Here is a 12581-nt window from a genome sequence, read left to right on the forward strand (position 1 = left end):
TATTAGTGCTTAAAAGGCCCTTTGATGTTCTCTACAAAAAATAATGTTCTAGGGTAGCCTAACAGAGTTTTCTCTGCCATTATGAGCTGATATGAGCTGATGTTCTACTCCCTCTTGTCTATGGCATAACATTGTTTTCCATTGGAATTAAAGGGAGCACATCCATTCCAGGGAAAGATTGCAAACCTTGTTGTAACAGTATTACCACAGAAAGGAATGAGAATAACACTTTTAGTTTTCTTGTCACGAATCCTCCATTCCACCCTTGCTTAGGTTTGACAAAGTCTGAGATTTATTGGGGAGAAGTATAAAGAGGTCAACTGATGTGGAAAGACATTTCCTTACCCAAGGCCACACAATGAGTCAGTGGCTGAACTGTGATTCACACACAGGATCTCAAGGCTCATGTTTCTCTTTTCCTCCAACCACCAGACAGACCCAAATAGTTTGCATACTGTACATTATTAACATAGGCTAATCTGCATAGTTGAACATTGGTGGAGCAGGAGCAGACAGCCTGTTTGCCAATAATAGGAAGATGCCTCATCCCTCATAAAAGAGTCCCAGAGTAAAAGCTCAGCAAAGTGTAATAAAGCACAGTGAAATCATAGTAAAGTGCAGGTAAGCATTGTGAAGTATGGTAATGCAAATTTTAAAACATGGCAAACCAGGGTAAACTACAGTAAATATATCATATCACCATGAGAAAAACATGGCCAAAGTGCAAACATACCTCAAAAAATAACTCACTGCTTTAAAGCAGCTGTCTCTCACAGTACAATTACCCCACTAAAATATCAGTTCTGTTTCATGAAGTCTTCAGTAGTTATTGTTTACTCTGGCCAAAGAAACAGTAACATCTGAAAGGCAAACAAACTTCGAGCTTTCATTAATATACTGTAGTATGGTACCAGGTGTTTTTTTAAATGGAAATATTTTGATGTTTCTTTCAATTGCACATGGCAGACCTGCAAAATGAAAGTATATGACAAGTATGATTTATGGTATTATTCATTAGCCATTTAAAAAAAGGAGTTTTAAAATGTCATTTTTCTGTACAGAAATATTCTACTGTAAAATGATTGAAACTATGCATTTAAAATGAAACACATCCTTTCTGTAACAAAGTGGCGTGAGTGTGTTACAGGAGACTTATTAAGTTAACCATGGAAATGTGGTTTGACGTTAGAATGCAGGACAGATTGTTTCATCAATAAGGAAGGATCTCTTGTGCATGACTTGCAGAACAGCATTTAGCTTATTTAGCATATATTAGCTTCAGGCAGGGATGTTTGTTTGGTGGGAGTCTGAACTAATAAGATAAATTCAGACTCATCAGCCAAAACACACGTGTTAAAGGCTGTACTATCGTAAATAACGTCTCCATCTCCAACTTTAACACCTGCTGAGCGAGAGATGGCATATTGTGGTATCGCCAGTGATATTAATGCCTCCAGTAACATAACAGTATTTTCTGGTGTTATGGCTTTTCATTACATTGGCCTGTTAAACAATACGACTTTTACACTTCCCTGATGAAACATAAAAAGATATCATTCTTTGGCAACCTGCTAACTAGCTGCAACAACTACCATGCTACAAGTTGCATTTCAAAAGTAATTACTATCAGATTCCCAGTGGAAAGTAGTATTTAACACATATCCTCAGTATTAATGAATGCAAGAGCAGGAGACACCACCATTAGTAATTGCTTTTTATTCATAGTCTTCATTTTCCAGATAAATCACATTAAACACAGCCTTTAGACAATAGCGGTTGAGATAATCCATACAATGTATGCCTCTTTGTTTTCACCAGTTGCCTGGTGTAGCGTAGAGCCCTATGGGGTGACAAGGGCTGATAAATGTGGAACACCAGCCCCCGGACCAATAGGGACTGTAAGAGTCAAGACCCTAATCAGGTTTCATTCAATTACACTCCAAATCAACAAACCCTGATAGCCGAAATTCCCTTCTGACTAATGCTGATTAATGCCGATTAATCCTGCCTGATGCCAAAAGAATGTAACTAGACAATAATGGGGAGGTGTATATTATGCTGGATTTCAAACTACTTGTTGACCTCAGCAACTTATACTCCATTAGACAACAAAAGACTAAACGTCAGCTATAATAAACCATGTCACATATACCACTGGCACCTTTCTCTTTTTTCTTGAATTAAATTAGTTTTATAGGACAACCCACTGACTCCAATGACTCTAGCTTGTGGCCAGGAGAAATGGTAGGGTTTTCATAATGCCACTGTGTGAAGCACCTGTGAATTAGGTGAACTCATCTGGAAACATTATGGTTGATGTCTGCTGCAAATCCAAGCTAAGGAGCATGCAATGCCCAGAATGTTACACTTTTGTATTTCTGTTTTCTACAGGATGTCAGATGTGCCAACTCTTTAAAATCGTATTTAGTAAGAAGCATCTCTGTTTTCTGAAGCGATGCACTGGCAGGACACTGACACATACCCTCTCTGTTGGAAAACAGGTGCAAAATATCTGCTTAAAAAAAAAGGTAAAAACAGAAACAATCCCGGCTCTAGGCGTTGAGAAAAACAAGGTTGTAAGCACTGCCCCTATAAAAGAAGCGGCCTGGCTTTATTCTCTTCGCTCCTTGAACAGCCCCCTCTTCTACTATCACCTCATGTTTGTAGGCTTGGTGAAACAGAATAAAACAGTGTCACAGGAATGTCTGCTTATCATCAGTAATACAGCAATGTCTTACAACTCCCTGCTTGAAGGATCTTGGACTCGGAACAGCTGGACAGACTAAGCCAAGTTCTTAAACCCTAAACTAGAACAGAATGGATCTACTGATGACTGGTCTCCTCATCACAATTCAGTTTCGCATAATTCTTCGTTCAAAAAAAGGTCTTTAAGAGCTCTTTTATTTTTTTCATTTCAGCCATACTGTGAAGAACAAACCACTGTCTTATTAATAAATAGTGTTTAAATAGATTTTTTTTTTAACCCCCAACAATGTTAACAGTTGTATATGTGTACAAACCTTTCAGAAGAACATGTCCTGGTGTTGGGTTCACTATTCCTGATAATAAGGACCCCTAAACATATGTTTTCTAACTCTTTGTTCTGTTTCTACTGTTGTCATAATATGAATGGTTTGGTTTGGTCATGTTTGGTTAGTCTTGGAGGTTTCGGTATTGAAATTAACAATGTAATAATACGCACATGAAAACATTCTCATAATACATAAACTGCTCAAAATAAATGTTGTTTTGGTCCTTAATTATAAAACTGTACCTGAACATACAGTACATCATGAGATGTCAAAGTCCCCAACGGCCAGGAGCACCACAGTCCACTCTTAGAACATGGTTAAGCTGCTTGTAAGGCAGAGAGCTATTCTACAGTAAAGCAACACTGCTGTACAAATGCCAAAATGTTACAGATTTTATTTTAAAAAGAAAAAGACAACACACTGTAAATTACAAATTGAGCTGCCTAAATAAATCACATCTGCTCCTGTAAGGGTTTTGCTTTGTATTAGCTGGCGTGAATCTTTGAACAGTTTATGTATTCTGTGTTTTTTTGGACGAAACATTAAACAGTTAGACTCTGAGGGACTGCTCCCCAAACCCCAGAGAGACACGAGAGCAGAAATAAATGAACTTAAACTCATAGAGTCTGACAGCTACTAAGGCAACAGTTGCCAAATACAATATAAGCCCAAGTATATTGCAACACAACTATATATTAATTTAATAAAATACACAATATAGCTCTTATACACTTAACAATTTGGCTCATATGCACAGAAATTGCAACAAATCAATAAAAATATGTCATTTGATGTAAACACATTAAATATGATACATGTGCACATTAGATGATATTGGGTATAGTGGTAATGTGAAGGGACTTTTCCTTTTTTGTCGGTGTCCTCTGCAGTTCATAAATACATAATTATTTCACAATTAACTGCACTTTAGAATTTTAAAGCTTTTTACAAAATTATAAATATATTTTTTTTAAATGTTTAGAGACTATTTCTTTTTTCACAGTACAAGAAAAATGTCCCCAATTACAGGATTACGAGTGACTTAAGGGAGGCTGGACATTACGATACATAAAAGGGTCTGGAGTTCATGGAACATGAGGTGTTCACACAATGATAAGGATGTGTTTTACTGTTTCACCGATTTGGAATGTTCTGGCATATAAATATAGGGGGTACAGTTAACCACAAGTAACAGCTGATGACAGGTGAAGGTCTATTTTATCCCCCCCCCCCATCACTATCTCTTATACACTTTAATATTAATGTAATGACATCCACAATGCTATTTTTGTCCATCTTGACATACCGTGATTACCGCGTCGAGTCCAATCTTTGTCAACCAAAAGGCATTTATTTATTTTTTTTCACCGATTGTCAAAATATCACCTGCTGTCCATTTTTCGAATTGTGACTTTGTGAAAGATGAACTGTAGTGAAAAGTTATTAATTGGTGGGCACTTGAAATGCTTGCTAGAAACGTGAAGCAGCATCTTCTGTCGTTCCAGGGATACAACTGTCCTCAGGAAAAGTCCTTTCTGAATCAGCCTTCCTTTCTTACGAACACGCATTACAATTGCCAATGTGTCCCTTTTTTCACTTTCTCACGGATGTGGCTTCACTTCCACGGCAGTCCTGTAAAAGCTTGTCGATTTCACGCACAACCTGTTCGGCATCCAAGGCCTCTCTGCCTAATTCTGGGTTGGCCTGGTCTAATTGTTCCAGCACACAGTCCATCTCACTGGAGTCTCGACTCACTCGAGAATGCACATCGCAAAGGACTTTAGCCATCGGATCTGACGGAGGGTACGGGGAGTCTTTCAGCTGTTTATTGGCTGACAGGTAATGGCCGCTTGATTCTGCAAAGTTGCCAGATTTCACTTCACAGCCTTCTATCAGTCCTCTTGTGGATGTGCATGCTGGGATACATGTCTTGTTGGGGCTGTTTGAAGCTGAGGGAAGTTCTTGCAATAAGGGGCTCAGAGCACGCTTGGCTTTCAAGTAAGGTTTGACGTTGGCAACAAGAATGGTGTGATCTCTTTTCTCTTTTCCGAAAGTGCAGAATGTTTTTTTTCCATTGGTGTTCACGGTTTCATAACTCTCAGTCTCGACGTTCACTTCAGCACCTGCTGGTACAAAGAGGTTTGTGCGATAATCTGCGTTCTCTGCCTGGTTAGCTGTGGGGAACTGTGGCATCCAGCACCTGTCAGAGTGTCCTAGTACTCGACACTCATCCGTGCAATTAATGCACTCTTCTTGCTCTGAAAAAACAAACAAACATGTTTTCTCATTAGGTTTACTACCTTGGGCACAAATCACAGAATCCGTAACACTCTACGGTACATTTGTTGCTCGAGGGGCTTGCTTGACCCATTGTCTCCTGTAATTAAAAACAAAAACAGAATAATTATTATTATAAAAAAAAAAAGCTGTCATGAGAATTAGGGAGACCAGCTGGCTGCTGTTGTGTTTTCCACGAGTATCACCAAGAGGCTGGTGTGTTGCATGACACTCATATTGCAAAAACATCAAAGCCAAAATTGGCAAAAGCGTGAAACTTTATGATATGCTGATGTAATTTAGGTATTTGAAGCTCTCCCAACTCAAAATCACAATATACTACTGCCAAGTGCTTTCTACATTTCTAAATGTGTGTAATTATTCTACCCTTTTGTCTCAAACCATAAGAAACTATGATAAAAGTGGCACATTTAATTCAATTACAATATGGGTTTCTTTAAATGCACACATTGTGTTCAGCTCATTGAGGCTCGCCCCTTGCTTGAGTTGGAAGGGATGTTTATGAGACAGCCAAAAATCCTTAAATATGGGAATATCTATAAACAAAGCACAGACTATAATAGGTGCTAGCTGTTCCTTTGACCAGGAAATGTATCCTGTATTAAAAAAGATCACTTGCCAATGATAAACATAGTTATCCATCAGAGAAATACACTCGTGCTCCAATACCTAAACATGTTTATCAAGAAAAGGGTTGCACAAATGTTAACTCTTTTAACTAACAACGTGGTTTAAAAAAACAATATTCTCCAATAATCTAGTATTTTTTTTTTTTTAAAGGTGATAAATCCCACGTTACCATGATTCCTAAATACAACAGAATGTATTGCTTCACGGGTCCTGAATTTCCATCCTCCTTTGCAGGATCATAAAATATGAGAGCTATTCTGGCAATATTTCAAACTGGTACTTAGAACCTGTATTAAGTTCCATGCATAAAATACCATGCAATCTACATTACTAGGAAAAGTTAACCATTCATAATTGAAAAGGAAGGAACCGTACTGTATAACTGAGTAAATAAAAATTCTCTAATGTACTTATACGCATTTGCTTGGCATTTATGTGGTGTTCTGTAGGCTTTTAAGAAATAGTTTTGTATGATACTTAGAGGTTAGTGTGTGATGGTGTTTGGTTCTGCTAAAGTACTGTTATAGTAATATAAGCCTCTTTGGTTATGCGGGTGTCTGTAGCATAATGGGTGTAGTGGTACCCTTTCTGAAATTAAATGAAATGTGGATGGTCGAAAGCCTGTAAGTCATCAGCTTTGCTCCTCTGAGTGGGGCAGATCTGAGACTAGTTTAAAATCCAAATGTCTTCTGAAGCATGTTCAGTGATGCATTGCACTGTACAGAACGCACGTGTTTGTTATGGCAGGCCATGCAAGTACAGTATATAGACAAAAGTGCACATATAAATGTGGCAGACTGGTTCTGGGGTGCAGTATAAATGTGGCATTGTGTCACTACACATACTCTCTTTCACGCTCACATACTGTACATATACAAGCATTTCATGTTAATTTATTAGTAATTTATTGGTAGCTGACCTTGAGATTCTCAGCTACTTGCTATGAATAAAGATCTGAAATATAATGCCAACAGTCTGAAGCTTCTTCGTCTATTCTATTCTCTTCTATTGTTGTGTCACATCAGAGGAAGCAGGCTTTGAGTATTGATTATCATACATTATAAGCACCTCTCCTGACTATTAGCCTGCATTTCTGAATGCATTCACCAGCTGACAGGGCGGATCGAACGAGTGCTGTAATAGAACAGCAACAACAATAAACTTAAAATAAATCATCAGCAGTATGAATGAGAAAAAATAATCAATTTTCATAAAAAGAAAAATGTTTTAGTCAATGCTATGCAGAACTAAAAGAAGGGGAGATACCACTCCAGCTTCAGCAACTCATCTGTATTATTCCTTGTAAAAACCCTGATTCATTAGAGACAAACACATGTAAGAGGCTGGTAAACTGTTCATAAGCAGCAAATCTATATACCACAAATACCCAGATACCACCCAGTGAATTCAAGTAAAAATAGAGACACAAAGGACAATAATGGCATTATAAGGTCATTATAATTTGCTAACTGTTTGGGGAATTTATGAGCTGAACAAGGTTTTATGAGTCATTCTTCCAATGAAGGTCGTTAGGATGTAATTGGTCCTCATGGCAACAAGAACGCTTGCATGAAAACAGATACTGCTGGTATCCAAATGTCATTCCTTTTAATCACTCATTTGATCCCTCGCAGCTCCTGCTTGCTGTACACGAGTTAGCTGCCACCAGACAAACCACTCGGAAAATAGAGCTCTGGATACTTTGCCAGTGAAACAGAAGGTCCTACTGGTTTAGTCAGGGCTGGTTTATACAAGATGTTATGCATTACAAATACAGGAGCACATTCTATCTGGGTCTGCAGGTGAGTAGCACTGTAGTACTGCACCATGCAAAGATGGAGATCTTTTTCAATCAACATTCAGATGGGAACAAAATGGAATCAATAGAAGACATTTGTGTTGTAGTTTTCTTGGATAAATCAAATCACAGAACACAAACAATCCTCATCTGTCTATGGAATACAATATTTTGGATACTAGATTCATTATAATTAGGGTCTGAAGTTGACACTTTTATCACTTAACTGCAAAACCCTGAAACAGACATGCTTTCAGAAAATATATTAATAATGGCTCTTTTTAAGACGGAAGACTGTCAAGGCTCTGCCACATTCGGAGAGCGAAGTAAATTTGTGTCAGATAGGTCCTAATAACTACAAACTAACAGGCCAAAGACAGGCACTCATGCTGTGCATCTTTTTCAATAGACATTTTGTGTAAATGGAACAAAGGTGTAGTATCCTGAGGATGCATATCATAGTCATCCACTCATTTCAGAATAACTCTTCTAATAGATAAAGTTCACAGTCAAGATAGGGTCCACATAAAACCATGTCTAATCCCTGGCCATCAAAGCTTAACTTACATGATCTAATTACAATTACTCTTATAGTAGACAAATGGCTAAATGAAGGGCTCATGTGCATGCCTAATGTACAGACAGCTACATAATGCGTTGTTGCCAAAGCTTTAATAACATCTTGACTTTCACTTGCCTTTTCAGCCACAGTATGTTAAATAAAGTATAGCACATAGTCAATTCTGTTGTGTTAATCATTTGATTTATTATAGTGTGAGGGCAGCCAGGACAGGTTCCCATTAACTTCCCACTTGTAAAATGTTCCATCCTGGTGTACTGGTAATGTACTGCTGAATAATAAAAAAATTAAAAAACACTGTTGTCTGTCATTATGTAATACACTCAACAAAGTTTAGTTTTTTCTATTGATAGTAACAAGGACTGGGTGTTCAAGGGTTATTTTGTGGCCTCCTCGTAGGCCACATGTGATATAACCACACTACTGGGATGCTGATATCCTTAGTTACAAGCACATAACCATAGCTTCTGCCTGTCAAACTTTAATTACAATTTCTGACATCATCACAAAGCAGCCAACACAAATGATTTCTAATGGTCATTGGCTGCCAAGCAAATGCAAAAGATTTTAATTTCCTTTATTGAACAGAGGACTAATTTTTCTGCAGCACCTTCGAAGATACTAAGGGTTAATGGTGATATTAAAAGTGCACTCTTGCCATACCGTCATGACATTGGATTAAAATAAAAGGAAATTAATAACAGCATGATTACATTTAAAATAGCTAAGCATTTTAAATGTATGCAGTTTTAAAGGTCCTATGTAAAACAATTGTGCCTAATAGCCTTGCTTAACAAATGTTACAATCGTAACTAGAGCGAGTATCCATTTAGGTACAGTAGATAATGGGACAATATTATGCACAGGATCTGTATCCCACACTGCAATCGAAATCAAGAAACACTGCGACATATTTTCAAACGTTGGCCAGCATCACAGAAGCAACAACTGTTTGATTAACATGCATCCAGAAGCGACTGCTGACTGATGGGGCAAGTACTGTAAAAAGCTGCAAAGGAGTCAATCAATATACACAATAACCCATACTCAAGAAGTGAGCAAGCTGTGTCGACCAGAACAATGTTTTCACCAACTTCCAAATAAAGCGGCCAAAACCTGTTTTGAATGGCGTGTGCTTGATGCAACATGCAATTGTACAGCCGTCACCTCGGAAACTGGATAGTCACATCTCAGCTGTCTTAATGGAGAACCATGCATTATATTAGACAAACAAATCAATGAATCAGCAGCTACTCAGTGTTTCCAATCCCAACAACAGGGCCTGGATGGTATTTATGTTGTGAAACACTTTTTCGATGGCTCGTAACCCTCTCATGTATCAGTAGCACATGCAGTGGACAGCTAAGTAAAGGCTTGACTCTTTTACCCTGGGGGGGTGGTTTATGATAGAAACTAGACCGAAACAGCAAGAAAGGTTGATGGACTAAATGTGGCACTTCAGTTCTCCAGTTCTCTCTTTTTTTTGATTGTTGGTTTCAAATAAGAACAACACGAGAGCCCTGAAAAGAGTAGCTGTAAAATACAGCCTAGAAAGCAGCGTGCACCTGTGTCACACAACTGGGTACAGTCATCATAACAAGCAGGGCTGCATTAACTCCAAGCGAATTCAGTGGCAGCTGGATTCAGCCCTGAGCATCTGTGACAGACTACAGTACACCTGCACGCCTTGGGGACAAGCTAGCAATGATCTGAATAAATCTCTCTGCAACACACTGGGACTCCTGCTGTACTTACAATGTGGTTTGCATAAGCACAGTGCTCTCATTACGAAGGAATTATGAGTATCTACTCTGACTGTTTTTTTTTTTTTGGGGGGGGGGGGGGGGGTTGCAAGCAGTTAGTATTCATGGCAAATAATGTTGTTAGCAGAAACAAGACAATAGAATGACATTGAACACACATAACAGGGCAACAAATAGGAATTGAAATATTCTGAAAATGTAAATTGGATTAAAAAATGCTTTTAAGTATAGGCGGTTTCCACAGTGCTGTTTTGCACATTCACCGTCTCCTTTATCATTCCCCCTTATTTCTGTCAGTCGCCCGGCTGCTCAGTGACATGGAAACTCAGTGGGATGATATGCAGAATTACAACGTGCTTACACTGGTAATGACACATGTCTGCTCTTGAAATAGTCCTTCAACCAAGAATATCTTATCTTTATACAGTGGCCAGCCTGGCCCAATATATTCATTTAAACACAAACAGAATCAATAATTATTGTGGAAGCAAGCCTAATTGCATTATATATTCACATTACCAACCTCATGCAGGTTGTCATGTGTTGCCACACCAGCTGGGAAAATAATTAAATAAAAAACATCTTTCATTTAAATAATGTGTATTTTTAAACAGTAGGGGAGCCCTTTACTGTTAATAACTGGTTGTCTGATCAAGTCAAACCAAGAAGACATTATAAAGAAATAAATTAAAAAAAAAAGCTTTTCAAATAATAAAAAAGATACTTCATCGAAATCATCAGTCATTATTTACATAAAGCCCTGTTGCTTTGACTGGAATATGGTGCATACTATGCAGCCTTGACTATGCATAATTTAATTACTAGCCCCTTTCCTATTTCAAAAGACTCACAGTACTGTACCTGGTTTACATCCAAAGATGTCAATGGCCCATGATTAGTCAAGAAGGCTTTAAGACAGCATGGCATTCATTTGTACCCAGTGGTTATATGAATAACCTTAAGCTGAAACACAGGTACATTTACGGACTGCCAAAGGGCTTTTTTTCCAGTCTAAACAATAAGCAAGTGCATCTCCGGTTTCTGTTGCCAGCCTGCCAGCAAGCTGTTATCCAGCTACTCTTGAATTTCAGCGAGGATTCAGTTACAGGAAGACATGGCTGATTTCAGTTAAATATGTCTTTGTTTGTTATTGTGTCGCTACTTTGGAAACATTTATGAAGAAATGTAGAAGGGGGAGGGTAGGTAAATAACAGAAAAGGTTATTAATACAATAGCCAAGTTTCCTTAACCTAATATAAAATGGGGACAAAAATCAATTTACTACAGGTCAGTCCTGTAGTGAGATAAAATACAATTATATGTGTCCCATGACAGCCTATTGTGCAGATGTAGATAATCCCTGCACTAACATTACTCAGCAATCAATGAGATTTATGGTCCCAAAAGATGTGATTTAGAAGGAAAGGGTTAACAGTCAGCAGGTCCAGTAATGGAGCCCTCCTACTGTATGCTGAGGCACTGACTTTATTGAGGCTGATTCTGTGCTTTCAATGAAGGTTTTCAACTAGATGGAGGCAGGAGGAAGATGAGCATTATTAAAGTTAAACTAACTAGAGCAAAGAGCACTGGGTTTAGGTTTTGAACCCCTAAATGATTCACTACTGCTCTCCACCTCTTTCCCTGAACTCCGTGAAGCTTGGAAAGCACTCCTCGGTATTGCTACTGGTTTTCCTATTACAGCAATCGTTTTTCAAAGCTAATTTGCTCTATATTGCTGTGAAAGCTCTAATAAAAACAAGAATAATACATCAATTCATCAATAAATAAATCAAAAAAGATAATAAAAATGGTCCTGAACGTGCTTTGCAAAGCAAGAGTTATATATGTGAAAAACAATACATATACTCGTCAGCAGTCCCCTCCATTTATCAGACTGTTCCATTCACAGCAATCACCAGAGGGATGCTTCGTAAATCAGGAGGCCACCTTGCGAGGCAAGAATCTCAAGGAATGAAGGGTCTTTAGATCTACTTCATTTAGAGTGCAAGTTAATCTGAAATAATGCCATGTAACTACAGGATAGTGTGATATATTTATATAAACATGAGATATAAATAAATTACAATGATAAAATACCACTTTTTCAGTCCTTAGTATGAATGTATTTAATGCTCAGCTTCCCCTTACACCCATTGCCATTTCGTGCTTAACTGGGTGGTGGTTTTGTGATGTTGACTAATGCCTACTGGGGACAAGTTTGAGACTTCCAACATTGTTTCACTTGTGAGCAGAGAGGAATCCAGCAGTGAAAGGCATAAGAGGCTAGTGAATGAACCTCTTGTGTCAGTAAACAGATATCACTACCAGCAGTGTAGGCTTCCAAAAATGTCTTTTAGGTTAGAACTGAGGCATGGAAAGAACACAACAATTATCTAAATAAGGAAAGATCTTTTTTTTAATCTTAGATTCATGGTGAAAGATGTTTAAGGCAGGTATATTGTTATTGATTATGTAGAAGA

At 38.0% G+C, this 12581-nt stretch overlaps 1 protein-coding gene across 2 annotated transcripts in view; it reads right to left on the reverse strand.

The window, feature by feature from the left end:
- Window positions 1–3411: 3411 nt before the first annotated feature.
- The window catches only part of LOC117972808 (protocadherin-17-like), a 52005-nt gene continuing 42835 nt past the window's right edge, over window positions 3412–12581 (reverse strand). For both annotated transcript variants that reach the window (XM_059030278.1, XM_059030277.1), the window contains exon 5: window positions 3412–5290. In XM_059030278.1, coding sequence (XP_058886261.1) covers window positions 4626–5290 — 665 coding nt within the window. In that variant the 3' untranslated portion in view covers window positions 3412–4625. The remainder of the gene's footprint in view (window positions 5291–12581) is intronic.

The sequence above is a fragment of the Acipenser ruthenus genome, chromosome 9 (assembly GCF_902713425.1).
Source record: "Acipenser ruthenus chromosome 9, fAciRut3.2 maternal haplotype, whole genome shotgun sequence".
In the NCBI taxonomy this organism is placed as follows: domain Eukaryota; kingdom Metazoa; phylum Chordata; class Actinopteri; order Acipenseriformes; family Acipenseridae; genus Acipenser; species Acipenser ruthenus.